The sequence below is a fragment of the Silurus meridionalis genome, chromosome 19 (assembly GCF_014805685.1).
Source record: "Silurus meridionalis isolate SWU-2019-XX chromosome 19, ASM1480568v1, whole genome shotgun sequence".
Lineage (NCBI taxonomy): Eukaryota > Metazoa > Chordata > Actinopteri > Siluriformes > Siluridae > Silurus > Silurus meridionalis.
In genome coordinates this window covers 14,594,087-14,615,780 of record NC_060902.1, presented here as the reverse complement: position 1 = coordinate 14,615,780, position 21,694 = coordinate 14,594,087, and the positions used below count along the sequence as shown (strand labels likewise).

The following is a 21,694-nucleotide window of genomic DNA, read 5'->3' as shown; positions in this document are numbered from 1 at the left end:
TTTCTGTTTAAATGGTGTGAGTACACACTGTTTAGCACTGTGCCATGTGGCACAAATCCCTTTAGCAAGTAATTCCAGACCTTCTTGACAACACAAGCATGTATATTTTATTCTTTTTGTTCCCCCCGGAGCACTATTTAAAAGTGGTCATTAGGATATTCCTGTAGCGCCAGCTATATATTAATTTATTTATTTCCTCTGGCAGCGCATTTAAAATGTCATAGTCCTACAAATGAGGAAAAAAAAAATGCAGATTATATATATTATATATATACGAATGCAAATGTATTACAGAGACAAAACCCTAAAGGTATTTCTGTGCAAGTTTTGTCACTAATACATTTGCAAACATATCCAGGCAATAAGAAGTGAAAAGTGGTGTTGTGGCTACCTGCTGTATTTACAGCTAGCCTGAGGACGCACGCCGCAGCAGCAAGTCCGGCGCATCGCTGAGGTTTATGAGTGTCCTCTTGCATGCGTGACCCAGATTAGTATTTATGAGAATGGCGCATGAGACGTGGCAGCAGTTTATCATAGCAGGGTCCAGAGCAACAAGGCTAGGCTGGAAAGAAGCTCCAAGTTTGGACTGATTCGAAATGAATGTATGAATATAAAAACGTGGCTCGAAAGATGTCATAAAGATGCTGGAAATGTCTTTTTTAAAACATATTTGCAGTATATAATAGCTGTTTTTTGCTCTGTAAAATTTGCACACTATTTCATTTTTACACCTCGCTAGCGTTTGAGCCTCGCTAGCGTTTGAAAATCCCCCCAAAAAATAATTTTTAACTGCGAATATTGACTTTCCACCGCATTATGGTGGTTAATTTTAGCCTACAATTAGCAAACACACCAAATGCAGTTAATGAGAATCCTTAAATATACAGTAATAGGGATGTAGAAATCCTTTACTTTCAGTGTAGAATTCAGGTAACGTGGCTGCATTTTCAAAGTCAACTTTCCGTCAATGTAACATTATTGAAAATAAATCACAAAATAAAGCACTTTTTAGAGATCGAATTTTCTTCCTCACACGAAACTGGAAGTGTGCGACTTTTTGTTCAAAATGTAGATCAATCCCAACTAACATACATTCACAGTGTCTTATAGATGTCTCTTTGGTACTGGTAGCTTTGGTTTGTGTTATGATCTTACATACAGTTACACCATTGCCATTTTATTTAGCTAGCCGTAATAACAGCTCTTGTTAAAAGGAATGTTGGAAGTCATGACAACCAGCATATTTTTTTTAGAACCTGTCTGCAGTACAGATCATCATCGCTAATGGACTAATGTTACATCATCACTAATGGGCTCCAGACTGCATACTAGCGCACAAATTTGTGTCTTTTTCTACATTAAAAATAGAAAATTATAAAATCAAAGCTGGATTGAATTACTTACTTGTTACTTACATGCTTCCTTACTACAAGCAAACTATAAAAAATAAGCAAATCTTTTAAATAATTTTGTAGCTAAACGTTTGAGTAGGGAAGGATTTTTTAAAACCAGGACTCTTTTGTTAATTAAAATAATGATAAGACTTTAATTGGCATCGTTATAAGTTTTGCACTACCATAACCAAGCTAGAAAACTGTGGACTATGCTTTGGATCTGGGGTGAAGTATTGTGGGTTGTTCTATCGCTTCGATTTTGTGGCCAAAAAGTTACAGAATAAAGGTTGCAATAGCATGTTTTTACCAGAGAGGGCTCCATATACCACAATTCAGCAGCTTTAATGTTAATGTTACAGCGGTATTTTACGAATACAACATATACAGCATAATAGGGGTTGTGTTTTTATCCGATTCTATATACTATATTTAACATTGTAATAAGAATCTGAATGCCAAACTCCACCCCTGCCTCCCCCCCTTCCCCCAAACCTGAAGTAAAAGATATACCTCATCATAGATGCTGTCGTTCTTCTCAAAGTCTCCAGGCTTCCTGGGCAGCACGTGGACATGGACATGCTACAGGTATTGGGGAAAAGAAAAAAAAAAAACCACATCATCAGATCACAATCTTCTCTCAGCTCTACTACGCTCTACCAAGCACTATACAACATGTCATTAATTTGCAATCTGGCATGCTGAGTAGTATTTATCTTCCCCATAGCTCACAAGAGTCCTACAGTAAAACTCCTCCAAGTGTACATCTGCGGAATCCCTCCAAAACTCGCACATGTGGGTTCTTTTATTCTTTGTTTTCATTATATATTTTTTAACCGTTTTAAAAAACTTAAATTGACTTTGTCAGATGTCCTTTGCAACTCCCCGGCTACAATATGCTGTCACAAAGTCGACCATCTGTACAGCTGTACATGGCTGAAACTCTCCTTGGGTGCACATTAGTTAAGGTTTTTTTGTTTTGTTTTTTTTGACTCCCCACACAATTGGCACGCTTCTTTTTTTTTTTTTTTAAATAAACAAAATGTTGTGTTTATTTCATTAGTCAAGAAATACAATTGTGCTTATTTTTGTGTTAGATTTTTTTTTTTTTTTGGTTGGTTGGTTGTTTGTTTATGATGAACTTCTCCTTCATGTGAAAGGAATAAAAGGGCATCCACAGGGGCCTGTAGAAATCAACCAGTCCCGGTACTTTTGCAGTCAGTGATAGTTTGCAATTAAAAGGGAAAAAAAAAAGCGACACGTCTCATGATACGTGAAACCGAATTTTCGACTAAGACTAATGGCGCTGTGGTAAAGCAGGCAGGATGCGCAAAACACAAGGGCGAGCTGATTTGTTTTCCATTTCAAGAGAAAAGGATAAGGTATAAAACAAAAAGGCAGGTGAGGAAATGAGGGTTTATAGATGCTAAAACATAAATGTTATCAGGAACAAACGTATATTGTAGACATTCCACAACAGTACAGATTTACGGTGTTAACTGCGGAAACTAAACTGAATTTAACATGAAATAAGGATACATCATTATATAATACGAGGTGAGTTCAAGTCAAACCGGGACTTTGATTGTGCAGGTATAAAAATGGATGCTAGAGTGGCGGTACTACATGCAGTAATAAGCGGCTAGTGTGTGTCCTATTACTGATAGGCGGCGCACATGTCGCGGGCCAGTAAAGAAACCGTTAATCGAGATAGCAGACAACAGTGTTAGAGCGTGCATGGAACAGCGTGTGGTTATAACGTTTGTCGTGAACAAAGGCGTAAAACCGACGGATGTCTACAGAAGACTTCAAGCGCAGTAGGGTGATGTGACGCTCAGCGGCAGTAAGATATTTGAAACGTGTAAATGTTTTAAAGATGGCCGTATGTCTGACAGTGGCCATCCCGGTCCTGGTGGTCTCCAGATGCCATCTGTCATAAGAGGGTTCAGGCATAATCTTTGCATGCCAAATCTATCCAGGCAATAGATAAATGCTGGGATAAGTATATACATGTAAGCAATTTCCACTTCTTAAAATCTGTTCATTTATTATATAAACTCAAAGGTCCTGCTCTGACTTGAACACCCCTCGTATACAGTGATTTTGTCCCTTTCTTTTTTACAGGTATACCTGATTTATCCCCACACCCTAGCTCTGGATAGAGTACTTTTCCGTTGGGGACTGCTTGTAACCATGAGGTTACAGTGGAAAATCAAGAATCATGACATGGACTGTATCTCATATAAACAGTTTGCTACAGTTACTTAGGGCTGCAATTGCCAGAAACAAAGTGTCCATTAGGGAGCAGTTAATAATCGTTATGATGGAACTATAATGAATGGACATTTGGAGTCACCCAGTTGAGGATTGGTTCCTTTTTTTAGGTTGGTTTCTCTGAAGGTTTCTTCCTCCAATCGTTTTGGTGGTTTTTTTGTCACAGTTGCCTCTGGCTTGCTCATTAGAGATACATGTATAGGGACTAATTAATTAAATCTATTTATTTTTATAGCAACATGGGGCACAGTTTATTGTAAAAAGTATTATACAAATATAGTCGAATTGAATAAGGCATAATAAATGGATAAAAAAAAGTGTCACATTGACAAAAAATGCAGTTTTATTGGAAAAACCTCAACATTGGCATTTTAATAAAAAACTCCACTATGTGTTACAGTGCACTATGGAACTGTCGTTCAACTTCCTACACTGGCACACACAATAAATGTTTGTGCTACCAATAAAACGTTATCAGAGCGAATATTCCTTACATTTGGGTTTGTTCGAGGTAAAAGTGTTTCCTACCATTTCTATTCTTTCTATTTTCACCCTAAGATCAGTTTTGTGTCTCAACTTCTGTTTCTTCTTCAAGGACTGATGAAGGATCATCAGTGGACACATCAAGAGTCGGTCATAAATCGACGCAAATAACACCGTCCACACATCATCAAAAGCTGCTCGTCATGCCACCCTGCACTCGTCCCGGGTATAATAACCACACCGCTGGGCTTTTTATTCATTTTTCATTAGTCTGCTTTGATAAACAGCGCGTGGCCTCGGCAAATAACTGTTTATAAATCTTACAAACAACATAACGTGTTTTGCAGGCATCTGCCTTGTTGTCATGTGGTAATGAGTCCATTTGCATAATGACTGTATTATTAAATTTGTCTACCTTGAGGAAATGTTGAAGAGGAAAAAACAGAGCTTTTGTTTAGGAAGCTGTTTTCACAATGGATTCTGAAATGCCAAGCCAGTGGAGTGTGGAAACTTTAAGCTAAAAGGCTAACAGAGTGCATCCGAGGCTAAATACGTACAGTGGGAAACTCTGCTCATGTGATGTCATTTAGGTTTCTGAGTTGTAGCACAGACAGCACTGCGCCTCACCGAACAAGAAATATCATGTATCCGACCTTTCCCATGTTACCTGGATCCTCGCTCGGTGTAGCGCGCATGCTCTCGCTATCCCATTTCTAAATTTATCAGCATGAGTCAGAAGAAAAAAATAAATAAATAAAAGGGAAAGGTCAGGCGTTTAACGTGCGTCACGGGCCAATTTGCATGTGCTTTGAGGAGTCAAACATTTCCTGCGTGTGCTTGTGAAACGCTTTGCCATCCTAGGGATGAGGAATACCTACACACGTCACTTTTCATGCTTATGCTGCTTCTCAGTCACGTGTCCCTTTCTTTCTTGTGCTCTTGCTCATGTTTTTACATTTATGGCACCTTTTTCCAGAGTGCCCTACAGTACATGTATAACATTTTATACTACTGAGCAATTGAGGATTAGGGGCCTTGCTCAAGGGCCCCAAAAGTGACAGGTTGGTGGTGTTGATATTTCATGATCAGCAAGCCAACACCTTAATCAAAATTTAGTACAGTGAACCCCCGATAATGTTCGGAGCTCATAAAATACGGTGGTTTTCATGTGGAACCTAATTTAACAGCAAGTTGCGTATTATCTCAAAATCCGCGGGAAACCCATCAGGACCGAATGTTCAGGAACATTACAAATAACATTTTAAAGATTGGTTTTACTAACAAATTACATACATTGTTTCAAACACATTATTGTATTAAGTGATATAATGTTTGGATGTATTTACTAAGGTACCACAGGGGCTGCGGGGGTTCCGGGGGACCACTGTATACAGTGATGCCCTAGTTTTAGCCCAGTTCGAATCTCGCGCCTCAGGTTTATCGCGGAATTGCATTTGCCGTATAACTGCTTTTCCCGGTCTCTCGCTGATAGCACGATAGATCAAAAAACTTAGAAGGAATTGTTTTTATGGAGATTTATGTTTTAAATAATGAAATGTATTAATAAAAATATAATAAAAAAATATAAAATAAAGTTAAATGTTAATACAGTACAGTACTGTATACATAAAATAGAATTTTTTGGGATTGGCGTCCGTTTATCGCGTTTTTTCGTTTATCGCCGGCGGTTTTGGAACGTAACCACTGCGATAAACAGGGAATTACATTATTAAAAATATGCTTAGGGCTATGCTATACGTTCTTGCCATCTTTTTCGCCATTTTTTTTTTACTTTGAGTTATTTCGCCTTGAACTACCCAGGTGTAAATTCAACCCTGGAGGTTGGAACTGAGTGGTGAAGGTATTGGCCTTTGGATCACACCATGCTGCCACTTCTGGGCCCCTGAGCAAGGATCTTAACCCCATAGCTGCTCAGTTGTATAAATGCGATACATGTAAGTCGCTCTGGATAAAAGCGACTGCCAAATGCAATAAATGTAAATGTAAAAATCCTGGTCAACCATCAGCACATAATCCATCAATGTCTGAGAAGTTCATATGGATCACTACATGCTTTTTAAAAGCAACAAGAGTGAGAGTTAACAGCAGTCGGACACGTGTTCTCTTCTTACCGTGTTACTCTGTGCACAAAATCTTAACATCCTCATTGCAGAACAACCCTAAACAAGAGCCCCCCAACACCCCCAACCCTTAACCGCCCTGCATTATTTTTTAGTAGATTGTCTGCGATCTCTAAATATGTTGCTCTGGTTTGTATCAAATTATTTAAAATTTTTAATATTATTATATCATTTCCCCCTAAGAAAAGTGCAGCACTTAAATGTATTTTGAGTTTCAGTTTAGGATTAGATGTTAGATTTGAAATATTTTGCACTTTAGTCATTAGTCAGATTTGGTATGGTGAAATATTTGAATTATTCGACTGTGATCAAGCGAATAGAGAAAATGAATATGTAATTTTCTCATTTTCTGTGTGTGAGAAACAATAAAAATCCTTTTTTTCTCTTTTACTGCTTTCAGAATGATATATTTCTTTTTAAAAATTAAAAAATTAAAAATTAAAAATAATGAACACAATGTGGACAGACCTTTTGGGCCACTGCCCCTCATCCAATGATGTTTTATTATAAAATTATAAGTTATATAATATAACATATTATATATATATATATATATATATATATATATATATATATATATATATATATATATATATATATACAGATGAGTCTGTAAAAATAAATCCCGTGTAAATTAATCCCTAATGAGAGAACCAGTGGCAACAGTGGAAATGAGAAACTCCAGAAATCAGACTCAAATGGAACCCATCCTCATCTGGGTGACACCAAATGTCCATTTATTACAGTTCCGTCTTTGTTATCAACTGTTCAACTGATGGACACTTACATGCAAAAACTCTTCATGGCAAATGTACTGCTAAACCAGTGTAGCAGACTGTTTACATTAATCATAGTCCAAATCCATCTTTGTGGTTCTTGAGTTGCCACAGTAACCTCATGATTCCCCATAAACAGTCTAAAAATCTATCTTCAGCCCAGCAAGTAGGCTCTAGTTGAAAAGCACTCCATCTAGAAGTAGGGCATCAGGATAAATCAGGCTTGTCCGGAAAAGAAGACAGGGAAAGGATCATATATATTATATAATGATGCACATTTCATTCCTATGTTTTTCTCCTACATCATCTTAGATTTAGTTGAACCTTTATGTAGTATTTATACATGCATTCAACTTGATTGTTGTTCACACATGAATTCATAACACTCACATTATAGATAAGATTAGACTTAGTTTGTGATTAGAACATGCCTTAACCTATAACTTATTCCTGAATCTAAATTTATTAGTGTATATTTTTTTTCATGTACTGTAATTAGGCATGCAAGTGTTAAAAAAAATGAATAAATAAAATACATAAAAAATATACAGAGGGATAAAAGAAACAAAAGCACTATATGTGAAAAATAAATAGGTCAAAGATTAATTGAAAAGAAAAAAAAATGTTCTGATTGAAATGAAGAGATCTGTTTTTTTATCCATTTCCAATGTTTTTTTTTTTCATTATTTCAATCCATTTATTTTAACTTGTCAATTTTCCGCCTGATGTAGTGTGTGCGATTTCAATTTATTTCGCATGCTTCGGCTTCTATATTTTCCTCACATGCATTTTGGGTATTTCCCATTAGCTTGTGCATTACATCCACATGTGAAACATAAATTTAATAAAAAAAAAAAATTAATAAAAAAACTCCAAACTAGTATCATGTGATTGTTCCCGGTGCAATGACCAGTGAATCATGGCTTTTCTCTAAAAGTCTTTTTTGTTTCAGTGTTTCTCATCCTCTTATCTACCACTCTTTCACAAAAAAATAAACCTACTTCCCTGGACGTTTCCATCATTTCGCCGTCAAGGAAGTTAGTGATTGTCCTTCAATAACACCGAAATTGACAAAAAAGTGTGTGTTGGGAAAAACGAGTTCCTGTGGAAAAAATTGGTTCGTAAAAGTTCGTAATTAAAACAGATGCCTATTAATTAGCGCCTGACTCGGGACAAACGAGCAAAATGGCTGCGCCGCCATTTATACTGTTTAGCTTAAATCCAGTCAGACAGCCAGACAAATGTATTTTGTCATGAACAGCTGTGCTCCTATTAAGACAGGGGGTAAAAGCGACAGACTCTTACAGCCAGAACTCCTAATTAGAGAAAGAGGGATTTTTCTTTCTTTTTTTTTTTCTGCAAACGCGGTTTCCGAAAAGCGGTGTGTAATTTACCGAGAGATTCATCTTGCTTTGTGGTTCGATGGGGACCATTTTACTTCACGCTGCTTAGCATATGCTCCGGATTGCTCTTTCGCACAAAGGCGCGCGGATGGGATGCGAGGACCTACGCCGTCGCTGAACAACTAATATTTACGTGGTCTCTGCTGAGATCTGCCAGTCACACGCGTTTACTCAAGCTTTAATCGAGCGAGCTAATTGCACGATGATTCATTTAGATCTGATTTATCGTGTGTGCGCTCAATCATTTTTATTTATTTATTTTTTCTTTTAAGCATAATGGCAACGCCGGGTATCCCAGCGCAAGAAATGCAGGCTAATTAATTTCCTTCTGATTCGTTTTGAGCGCTCGGTTTTCATTTAAACGTAATAATAGCCACGGATAGCGTAATGAATGCGGCGGTGAACTTTTTTTTTTTTTTTTTATCCTTTTAATATCCGATTAAACCATGTATAGAAAATAGTAGCGGTTTAAAATAAATCATCATTTTAACAAGATAATTCCGATCTGCTACCACCGCAGTGGTACATAAGAAACGAAACGTTCGTTTGGGTAGAGCGCTAGATTGCAGAAAGGACATGCCGGGTTTATCAGGAAACGACTTACAAATGCAGACTGAATTGCACATTAAAAGGGGTTTAGCTCAAGGGCCGAGTCGAGCACTCTTTACCAGATATATAAATTCCGGGCTAGGAAAAAGATGGAATAGCGTTAATTGGAGTGCGCTTGAAGTAGGTCCGATAGATGTCCAGCGTGTAACAAGTACCACTCCAGCTCCACATCATCCGAATAATCCCTGAGCTGGAGGATCTAGGAGAGGTGTGTACTGCAATGACCTTCTTTGCACATTAAGATAAATATGTTACGGATCCATTATGAACAGAGAGCCATTGATCTGACTCCTCCGTACACACACACACACACACAAGTGGGTTATTGCTGGCAATGATGTATATATTCAGGCATTTTTTTTAATGTACTCCAGACCATCATGCTCTAGAAGCAAGATAAATGACCCACCTAAGGAAGACAAATGACTAAATTCCTGAGTCGTTCCCCGGCTTTCTTTCAGCTCGATGGAGAAAACCCAATTTTACCACATGAATACTTAGAGCACTCTTCAGTCCTCCATGTAGCTTCAGGCTGGGAAGTTAGTAAAAATGCATTCATTTCTATAGACCGTGGCTTTCTCTTTTTATTCAATCACGCCCAAAAAAAAAAAAAAAAAAAGAATCCCAGCACCTGAGCGCAATAACGGCAGTGACAAATGGTGCGAGTGCACTTAACAGAGCAGGTGTGCTACATGCAAGAAGAGATAATCTGTTTTCATAAAAGAACTGGGCAGGAGTCTAATTTAGACTAAGTCCATGTTGAAAATGAGTTTGTAAAATATGGAGATTACTCCACTTGGCTTACTTAAAGAAGCATAGAGAACGTTAATGAAGTCCTCCCCATTAAGACTTGCCCGTGTCCCAAAGATGGCTGCCGTCAATCGACAGATATAACACAAAATCGCATTGTGTCCGTGGATTATTTTCGCAAGGCCACGCTGAGAATAGACCCGCGCTTCTCGGCCCGTGCCACGGTTCATCCGTTCGAGTGGAAAACTCCATCTGAAATCTATTTCAATTTAACCTTGTTTGTATTGACAACCTATATCATCTCATCTCACACTCACAGCAGCTGAGAAATTGGCCAGCACCAAATTGGCAATAAAAATAAAGATTAAAAGGAGGTCCGCCAGAGGTGGGGTTTTATTTAGCTCGTATTCTCATATTTTCACTCCCATCGCGCTCACTTCTGAAAACAGCGTAACTGTGTTTATTAATAATTCACGCTTATTTTTTTTTCCTTAACGTGATTCCAGGACTCGGTCTCCCCAGACGGCAGATGGCTCACGGACCAGGGTCAAGTGTTGCAATGTTCCAACTTAGAACAACTCCACCTCAAACTTCCAACCACACTGCAAAACTTCCAGGCCATCCAATAAGTCAAAACTTCATTTTAGGACACCGCAGCCATTAGAGATGGTGATTGAGTATGTGGGCTTTGGCAGGACGGAGGAACTTGCGACTTGCTGTTAATGCTATGACCGCAGGGCTGTTTTTCTTCAGCGGGGAGGATTGATGCTACCAGCATGCACTGTGGGGCTAATGAATACAGAGGAGATGAGACGAGAGGGAGCAAAAGCAACATTAAGAACCGTGGCGTAAAAAAATACAAAAAAATAAAACATCCTGAACCCATCCATTATGCAGAAGTAAATAAGATTTAAATGCGTGGACATTTTTGCTTTTGTTTTCTCTCGTGACCTATGCCTTTTAGGCTGAATTGTGAATTTAAAGAGATTCACGAGGAGTTTACTTTCCTAACTATGTTCATTAAATAACAAAAAAAAACATTTATCAGCCCAAAAATGTTGTTTAGGCCAATAATTGTTTCCAGTCTCATTATAATAGCAATAGAATGGCATAATATCAAAAGTCTGTACTTACTGAAGTAAAAAAATAAAAAATCTTAAACTTCTAACCTTCTAGACTTTAAAGTTTCTACAAGAAAGATCCATTGAATGAAGGTTCTGTAGTTGGAAAGGCTTTGTTGAAGAATGAGAATGGCCAGCCTGGTTCGAGTTGACAATCACTCAAATAAACACTCTTTACAACCATGGTGAGCAGAAAAATATCTTAGACTACACAACCTGCCAATGCTTGAGACGAATGGGCCACATTGATGGAATATATTATCAAGTCCAACTTTTTTCTGGTAGGATGTGGAGTAAGAAATTAAGGATACAGCGGCTAGATTCTTGCCAAGGTTAGTTAGGGAACAGTGACCTTCTGGACAATGTTCTCAAACTAACCATGGCAAGAATTTAGCCGCTGTATCATTGGAGCTGTATTGCTCTTAGGTACCTGTTGAACTCTTAGGATCTTAGGTACCTCCTGATGTCTAAGGCTCCTACTGTAGGTAATTCCTGAACTCCGAAAAATCATCAAAGCATCCGAACCCATTTGTACCATTTGTATTTAATAATAAACATAATTATAAAGATGTCAGTGCGCCCATCATATACAGTCTTCTGATCCATGAACCATTCCTAAATCTTTTTCATTATCCGAAAGAGCTGCTTTTCTATCCGAGGAAACAACTGGCACTTATTCGAAGGCCTCTTGATGGCAAAGGTTTTGACACAAAGCTCATGTCGATTAGGAACAGAGATCACATGAAAACGCAATGCACAACGGATGTGCTGGTGTTTACCTCGTAATCGGATCAGGCCACGTTTACTGAAGGATTTGAACGGATCCTGTGTGGTTTTAACTCATTTGCAGGGAAAGTGACTTTGAATCTTGTGCCTTTGGAGACATCGAATGAAAAGGTGTAGCATTTTTTTCTCTTCGGGAAAAAAAAAAGAAAGTGAAGCTCAATGTTATGCCTTTTCCGTAATACTGCAGATATTTTTTTCGTCTTTTGATTTGACGAGTTGGAAATGGCAGATCGTGTGGCCGCGGGTCTGATTAGAGTCATTGGGATTATGGGGCCTCCTCTGGGTTCCCTGGCTTTACAACTTCTCCTCGAATTATATCATTAACATTTCAATATTACTCCCTATTTCAGGCTAGAGGCAGTTCTCTCACCACAACCACTATACATGTATAATTAATAAACTTCCATATGCAGTAAAAATGGCTATGTGCACATTAGGGACAACACTGTAAATGCCATTCAATAGGAAAATTTGCATCAGGGAGGGTGAGAGCAGTGGAAGAAAAAAAAATTGAACCTGATTCAGCAAACTGTTTCAAAGAATCAGTACAAGACTCATCCTAACGTTCTGACTAAAAAAAATAAATAGATATTTATAAAAACTGCCCATGCGATTATCCTCCATTCATCATTCTGACCAACCTGCATAAAATTAGGGGAAAATTCTCAGGAAAATAATCATCCCGATGGCCTCAGAACAACTCAGTGACCCAGTATGATGCGGTTCATTTCAATTTAAAATGCTACCAAAGCTACCCACGGTGATCTACAGTGCTGCCGGGTTACACTGTGAAACCTAATCACAGCAGATCAGGCTAATCAAACTCTGAATATTAACACCTATGGGTTAATGCTGCAGGGCCAGGGCTACAATTGCCTTTCTGTGTGGTATTAATATCCTATTCGAACCCATTCCCCTTCACAATCGGTATGCTACCTGGTTTTGTTCATCGGCTCATGTCCTTAAAAAAATAACAATCCAAATTTGGACCGGAATAAACTTAACACTGAGCTGTTTATTGGTTTCTATGACCGTAATCTTACTTGGGATGCATTTATACTGGTATCAGGTGTGGTGTTTTCCAGGGTGTGACAAAATGTGACCTAATGGCTCTGATACCATGATGCCATAAATGGCTCTGATACCATGATATGGATGATGTGGAATAAATTCTGGCAATCAAACTAAAGCAGAATGCAAACTGTGTCAATATCAAGTGGTACCACACAATTACATCCAATGAAACATCGCAACAAAATCTACGTAGGTGGACAAAGCGTCTACAGACAATGTTAGCTGATTTACCAGTATGTACCCAGTTTATTATCCTTGACAATTAACCAACAACAATGTAAGGGATGACTTACGGTTCATGGTAAGGGCTTGGTATGCGTTACACAATTTTAATGCACTACAACGAGCCACAAAGGACCCAAAACAAGTGCATTACAATGGTGTAACACAGCCCTAGTCGTCGATTAATTATTTTGATACCATGGGCACTTTCCAGAGCTTTTCATGTCCACTGTTTGAATTGGGGGGAAAAACTAACAGAGCAAAATAACCTCCCTCTAATTAATTTATTCTCAGCAGCATGACCAATTCAGTTCCAAGACACGTGTACTCTGCTGGTATAACTTTAACCATTTCTAACAAAGCAGCCAAGCAGATGTGTGAAAAAATGCCAGCCTCTGGCAAAGACTCTCATCCAAAATTCAAACCATCTCAGTCCATCATTCAAACCTTCAACTATACGGACAAAGTATTTAAAAAAAAAAAAGAACTCCATTAAAAATTGACGTGTTTCACAGACTCGGGTCCCTCGAATAAAAAAAAAAAAGATTATTATTTAATACGAGCTAAGCGTTGGCGAAAGATCTCATGATAAATTTAAACGAGATGTGTTATTATGCCTTTACCTTCACCGTCTGTCCGGCCTCGGGTCCGTCCTGTTGGGAACAGAAGCAGATCATTAGGAATGATTTGGAATTGTGAAGTATCACAGTCAATAATTTAGCAGCATTTAAATTTCAGATGAATCCTTTCACTTTCGCTGTGGCACCTCATGAATTTTGAAGCCAAGGGTGTTTTTTTTTTTTACCTTCGTCTATTTCTCTCAATCGAGGGATTGTCAGAAAGTTTCAGGAAAAATTGTAAGGGCCACTTAGGGTTTAGAATTCTAGAGATCTGTGCAAATGAACTGCGAATGTGGAAATCGTGAATATGGATGAAAAAGTTGGCCCTAAATGGGCTTAAAAAAAAAAAAAACTCCTGATTTTCATGGATAGTGCCGACCTCACTTGATTGACAGCTGGGGTTGAAACTAGGTGACATACATCTATTCCTATCGCATACAGATGATCATGGTGTATAAATCGTGCACGTTAACCGAATATTAATTGAACCTTTAAAACCCCCCATTCATCTCAAACCTATACTGTGTGCTGACTGTGATAAACATGTTCTCAGAATCTGGGCATTCTAGGGTTTTTAACATAGTTATGGCTTCTTATGCTCAAGCGTTCCAGATTTTACATTTTTTTTTCCTTTTTTTATTATACACACTTGGCTGTTTTATCCAAGTCAACCCTCTAAAAACTAATGCAAAAGTTCAAGTTTAATATATCACCCTTTACGGTTTTATGGTTTCCATCTGGAAAAAAAAGTCTAGAAACCATTAACTATTAAGAACCCATGAGGAATCTTTCTTCAAAAAATATAGTGCTGCAAAAAAAAAAAAAAAATATATATATATATATATATATATATATATATATATATATATATATATAAATAAACGAATATCTTCCAGGAATATGGGGTTCTTCCTCAAACTGCTAAGACTAAATTATAGGCAGATAATTGCATAGGGTGTCTTTGGAGGTGGTAGCATTACATTTTCCCTTCACTTGAGCTAAAAGACCCAAACCTGTTCCAGGATGACAATGCCCCTGTGCACAAAAACAGCTCCATGAAGATATGCTTTACATGGGTTAAAGTTCTTAATTGGCCTGCTATAGAGATCTTATCTCAATACCTCAACACCTTTTGGGATAATTGGAATGCTGACTGCACCCCCTACATCAGTACATGACTTTACCAACACTCCAAAATCTGGCGGAACATCTTCCCAGCTTGGATTGTGAGTGTTTTGAGGAATCACTGTAAGACTAATCCCAACGTTCTGACTAGAAATGTTTTTTCAAATAAATAAAAAAACTCTTAAGAATTACTCATGCAATTATTGTTCATTCATCAAGAAAGAAAGTCAAAGTACCAAAAAAGGGCACATTTAGGAAGAATCTTCAATAAATAAACTCCCTGTTGACTTCAGACTCAATCATCAGTATATGTCTCATCATCTTTACCCCTCTGAGGGAACTCTTAAAGGTAGAACTCCTCATAGAAGAGAAATATCTAAAGAACACTTTTTTTAATACTAGTGAGGATCCTTTTCCAAAGAGTGGAGGAATATACATCTTGCCCATCTTGGGGGGAACACAAAGATTCCATGTAGATCCCTAGAACAGTTAGATACCTTTCGACCAGCAGCCCAAGAACCCTTGAATAAAAACAAACATCTCATCAACCTCCTTCGGAGCACTTTAAATTGTCCGTCGGGGGGGAACTATTAAAGGTTCCATGTAGAGCCACAGAACAAACAGAAACCCTCTGGTGAGGTATCTAATGAACCCTTAAGGTTTAGAGTTGACCAACTTCAAATAAATAGCACCAAGATGTAGCCACAGGGCTACGGAGATTGCGAAGCGGATCTAAAAAACAACCTCCACGGGGTCACAGCAAACACTTTTCATTTCCTGGCACCTTTTTTTTTTTGTTTTTACAGCAAAATAAAAGAACTCCAGCATAGAAGATTCTTTTATTGGGAACTGTGGGCACCGTGCAGCCTGGGACAATCCGCTGAAAGCAGACACATCTAATCTCCAATCTCGTCATACTGCCTTTGAGTGAAGGAATATTGATTATAGCCTTTCGTCAGATAAGTGAAATGATTTTCTTTTGTCAGGCTGCGTGGCGCAGCGGGAGCGAAACCATCTGGAATTAGCATAAATATCAAAGGTTATGCAAAATGAAGGTACTATCTCTGTTTGTCTCTGTCTCTCTCTCTCTCTCTCTCTCTCTCTCTCTCTCTCTCTCGCTCTCTTTCTTTCTGATGCACTTGCAAATGCATTATTCCAGCAGGTGCTATTCTCCTGTTAGTTCTCCATGCATGTGAAATAACTAAGAATGTATTTTTTTGGAGAATCCCTTGAAGAACAGATGGACAGATGTAAAAGAACAATAGCCATAGCAAATGGCTCATAGTGGCGTATAGTTTTCATGTTTCTTAAACATTTCCTCGCTGAATCTGCTCACGAGGGGGCTTTTTTCCATGGTAACAGAATCCATTAGTTAGACCATTATCAATGTTGGATTGTCAATTGTGGGATAAGAAGGGAGGAAATAGAGATTTAAAAAAAAAAAACGTGGTTTTGTAATGGCATTAGCGTGAAACCAGGACGGGTGGAGAACTCATTTCATATAACGGGTCACTTTAGATGTACTGACAAAAAGAAGTTAGCTAACTACCTAGCAATTTATTGTACCAGTCCTGGTAACGTGACTACGTGTTAGTTTGAATGGAAAAGGATGTAGGATTGGGAGTGCGTGTGTGAGAAATGTTTACCTGGATGGCGATGGTCAGGGAGGTGGCACCGAAGTGCATCTCAACAGCGTTGGCCACTCTCTGCGTGGCGCTGAACAAATCCGCCACTTCATCAGGCCGCAGGTCTCGAAAACGCTCCACCGGCCTTATGGGACACACCAACACATCTACAACAGCAACCGGTCAAGGAAAAGCTCCACATGCTCAATGCTAACCCACTATAAAAATATGCATTTATTTGTATTGTCTTCTTCATCTGTGGGCTTCAGATTATTATACATTCCCTAGAATACATCTGTATACTTTTAAATTGTATTAAATACTTTTATACAATATATACTTTGGTTACCTGAGGTATACTTTTCGGTCATCATTTGTCAAATTAACATACACACTTGAACATTTAGTACTGAGAATGCATGTTTTTTTCTTCTTCCCATGATATACAGGAAAGTTGGATACATTTCCTGTCAGCTGACCATGTAACTTTTTCCCAAATGTTGAGGCAATAACTAAATAGTTATGAGTAAATAAGTAAATAGTGACAAAAACAAAATGAAATCATGGCATTGATATGAATACTGTATTAATGTTAGCTTTTTTTATGCTAGCTGGCTATCAAACTGACATACTCCTACTGTACTGTACTACTGTGCTTGAAAAGTTTCTGTTACTGTGAAAACCATATTAATTATATTAATACAAAATAAAATAGATTTGTTCATAATAAGAGTGAGATGTGATTGTATACCAACATCAGGAAGTTTTGATATATATATATAAAAGATTTGCTGATTCTGGCAATTACATCACTTTTAATGCAGGAGACTTAAGATTTTCAGTACTTTAAGTTGTCCACAAAACACTATATTTTCCACAGTTTTGATGGCTCGTGTTACGTTCATTTCAAAAATATTCTAGCAAAGTAATTTAAACCTTATACCGCCACTGAAGTGTGAAATAGCATTTCACATTGTCCGCGTGATGCTGTAAACCAGAGCTGCCCAAATCGGTCTTACTCTGAGCCAGATGGAGAAACAGACTGTCTATAATAATAAATGGAAGGAAATAAATAATAAGCCTGTTTAATTGTTAGCGTTACACTGCATTTTAATTTAAAATAAAATAAAAAAAAATGGTAATAGGTGAATTTTAATTATTTTCTGCTGCTGTGTTTAACTGTGCAAATAAATATTTTATAGATTTCCCTTCCTGGTTTATTTTTTTTAATTACAGAAATATGTTCTTTGCAAACTTTAACTTTCCTCTGAACTTTGCTAGGCTGTCCAAAATTCTCCTGCCTGATTTGTCTGCCATGTCTGGCCAAAAGCTAAAAAAACACGAATGTAAACCTTTGGAATGAATGCTGTTAATATCTCTGGCCTTCTCTTTTTAACTTTCCTAATAGCATGCCAAGTGCTAGCTGAAATGCAGATTCTTTTGACCACAACCACGGCAATTGGGAGGCATGAGACTAGAACAGAGAAATAAAAAGGAAATTGAAACCTCATATTATTCTGAACACACACACACAGCAAACCGAAACAGAACAGACACCCAGTAGCAGACAAACTACTGGAATATCAGTGGCACAGAAAGAAAATCTTGACTCATTCCATCTGAAATGGAAATAATCAGCACTCAGGAAAGAAAGATTAGAACACAGATTATATACACAGTCACCCAAAAATAAGAGTTGGATATTTCATTTGGCACAGATTTAGCAAGTATTTGATATGTTATATATTATAAAATGGTCCTATTTCACCCTCTAAACTCTTCTGAGACTTTCCAAATTAAATATGTACTGTACAACTGTCATACGTCCAATCTGCTTGCATTATAAATATTATATGGCCAAAGGTTTGTGAGCACCTGACCATCACACCCATATGCCCTTCTTTTCCAAATTGTTACCACAATGTATAAGATGGCTTTGCGTACGTTAATATCACAGATTTGCTTCAGTGGAAGGAAACCTGTTCCAGCATGACAATGCCCCTTTTATATACAATGAGCACACTGAACACATGGCTTGCCAATTGAACATTTTTTTTTCCTCCTGGTTTCCCAATAAACACCTTTTGGGTGAACTGGAAAACCGACATCACCTCAGATTTCAAGGCCTCACTAATGCACTTTTATCTGAATAGACACAAACCCCCATGGCTGTGCTACAGATTCTGGTGGAAAGCCTAGTCGGAAGAGTGAATCTTTTCATAAGGGCAAAGATGAAACTTCATTTCGAAATGGAGTGTGTAAAATTCCGGTCTAGCCAAGGTATGCTGATACCTGTACATTATCAGGCAGTTCCACCAAAAGATGGGTGGGGTTTGTTCCACTGCTGGTGCATGAATGAATGTGACTATAACACAAACACCTTTCCAGTGAATGAAAGTGGGTCGGTTCTTCTCGGTACTTATCACACTTGGTGGTGTGAGCAGAAGTTTCGAACAAATCTGTGGTTCTTTTGAATAATTCCGAACCATTGGCAAACCTGGTCAAAGGGTTCCCAGAATACACAGTGTTATTTATTGCCAATACTGATTCATACCTTCACATCATGAACTAATGAAGGCCTGAGCATGTGAGTGCACAAACACAAGAAAAATCCCTGGGTGACTCTGACTGCACCTGCAGGTTATTCAAGGTCCACGAACCACATTTACCTCACAACCTTAACCCACCCTCACCAGTCTACATTACTCACCTCAACATACTGAATAACACACAGTTCTTGGAAACAGAAAGGTCAGGACAACATATTGTCCACTTCAAAAAGAAAAAGCTTCAACGTCCTTTGGCCTTAAAATAATCATGGCTTTTTTATGCAATTGAATAATGGGAAAGTACAAGAATGAAAAGAGGCTGTAAATGCCTCACAGGAGATTTTAGCATATTATACTATATAGTGTTGTATGTTTTAAGTAAATTCATTCATCTAAGAAGTGAAAAGGATGAAATAATCAAAACAGAAAATTCATACCAATTTCAAGGGTAACGTTTGATATACTGTGGGGTCATGCTTGCAATTAAAATTGAGAAAATACACATGGCTTCAACTTCACACATTAAAACTGACATATTTAATTATACCAGTTAAAAGAATTAAGTTTATTTTGTACAACCAAAAAGACCAAGTGACCTTATTCCATTCATCAACTGCCTTTAGTTTTTGCCTGTCATTTTAAATTCAATTCATATTTATTTGTATTTTATTTGTACATCGACTCAAAGCAGCTTTATACAGATAAAGTGGTTATAAGGATACATAAACGAATGTGCAAGTCTGCCTATAAGTTTGTTCTTTATCATTGTTTATTCCCAATGAGTGAGCAGTGGCGAGGAAAAAAGGACATGGCGTGAGAAGAAACATTGAGAGACTCAAAAGGAAACCCAGCCTCATCTGAAATCTATTCATTGCAATTCCATTGTTGAGGTGTGCAGTAATAGGTCCTTAAATGCACAACTGTTTACGCAACCTGTGGTCCTGACCCATTGTTGTAGACTGGTGATAATATCCTATTCTTCACTGGCTGGAACAAAATCCAATGTGGTCTTCTGGGGATGGGGTTTTCTTCAATTGGAGGCCACTCTGTGCAGCTGGGATTGGTGGCACATCAACGGCCTGAAAACTTGTGAAATTACAGAGCAACACGGGAGCTTTGAGGATGGATTTGGACTGTAGTTGATGTGAACAGCGTACTACGATGGCTCAGGACCGCAGGTTGCATTAAATCTTCTATCACTGCACACTTCACAATAAAGAACTGTAATAAACGGATATTCGGCGCCACCCAAATGAGGATGGGTCTGGTTCCTCTCAAGGTTTCTTCCTCAGGCCATAGTCACTCTCAGGGAGTTTTTCCTTGCCATTGTCACCACTGCCTCACTCATTAGGAACAAATTTCATTAATAAGGAACAAGCATTTACTTTCTTTTATTACTGCTTTATCTGTGTAGAGCTGCTGTGAGACAGTTTCACTTTCAAAGCACTCTACAAATAAGTAAAATGATCTTTTATTCAAACATTAACCTGACATATATCAGAATTTTTTATGCAGTGTTCTGCTGAATCATTATAAGAAAGTGGCACCATAGACACTTCTGATCAGAAAGATCAAACTGGCAAACTACCACTTTTAAGCTTTCGAACAAAAACCCTTAAGGGCATCTACCAAATTTTGGATAAATGCATAAATAAACAGGGCTAAGAATATTCCCCTTAAAGTGACTGGTAAATGTGTCATTTCCCAAACAAATTAACACTTTTTTCCCCTAAACATCAGTCATTTCAACTTCCTAAAGCACTCATATATGTATTCCCCTCACATCATTATTGTTTCACCTCGGCATTCATCAACCGTGCCCACACAACACTCCAACGCTTGTATATTAATATATTACTACCGTCATAAATCTGTGAAATAATTACACACAGCAAGTCAGGGAGGTAAAAGAGACGCATGCTGCTGCTTGGGAGTTGGATGAAGGCGAATCGTCACCTCGGATGACAGGCATTAAACACCGGGCCATTGCTCTTGGAGGAAGATGATTACATTGCCGCATTCGTGGCACAATGGGCACGCCAGAGCCAGGCGAGCATGGCGCAAACGATCACTCTCCCCTGCTTTCATGTTCGCCTTGGCGGAAGGAAATCAGATATCATATTAACGGATGTCTCCCCCTCCCCGCTGCAGGCCGCCACCGAGCAGTCACTGGGGATGAGAAATTAGGGCTCGGTTTCAAAAAGAGCAGACAAGAAGAGAGCCAGAGGAGGAGCAAATAAAGAGAGAGAGAAAGAGAGAGAGAGAGAGAGAGAGAGAGAGAGAGAGAGAGAGAGAGAAAGTGAGTGTTTGATGTTTGGAGGTGCTTTGTTTAAATGCAGCGACTGTCGTTCAGAGCTGTACTCCTTGGAAAGCTTTATAAGGCTCAGAGTGATTTGTTAGATACATTAAGACAGTTAAGAGGAAGAGGAGATTGACTTTGTAGCACTGATGCATATCTGGTAAAAAAAATAAAATAAATAAAAAATGTATAAATTAATTAATTTATTAATTAATAAAAAAATGTAAAAAAAACAACAACAACAAAAATACACAGCCTAAATCAATGCACCGGATCAAACGCATCAAATCTCCATTACTGCTTAATGCAAAAAAGTCTTTTATATATTTCAATTCGCCCTGCTGAGAAATTTTCCTCTGATATTCGTTTCATCTGTGATTCAATTGGTGCTTTCGTATCAGTGCGCTCATTTGAATATTTTCGAATATTCTATAGTAACGACTCCT

At 38.1% G+C, this 21,694-nt stretch overlaps 1 protein-coding gene across 2 annotated transcripts in view; it reads right to left on the bottom strand.

The window, feature by feature from the left end:
• Nucleotides 1-21,694, bottom strand: part of fhit (fragile histidine triad diadenosine triphosphatase) — a 259,161-nt gene that overhangs the window by 35,231 nt on the left and 202,236 nt on the right. For both annotated transcript variants that reach the window (XM_046875587.1, XM_046875588.1), the window contains 3 exons: nucleotides 16,422-16,567; nucleotides 13,654-13,683; nucleotides 1,905-1,973 (listed from right to left, as the gene is read on the bottom strand). In XM_046875587.1, coding sequence (XP_046731543.1) covers nucleotides 1,905-1,973; nucleotides 13,654-13,683; nucleotides 16,422-16,567 — 245 coding nt within the window. The remainder of the gene's footprint in view (nucleotides 1-1,904; nucleotides 1,974-13,653; nucleotides 13,684-16,421; nucleotides 16,568-21,694) is intronic.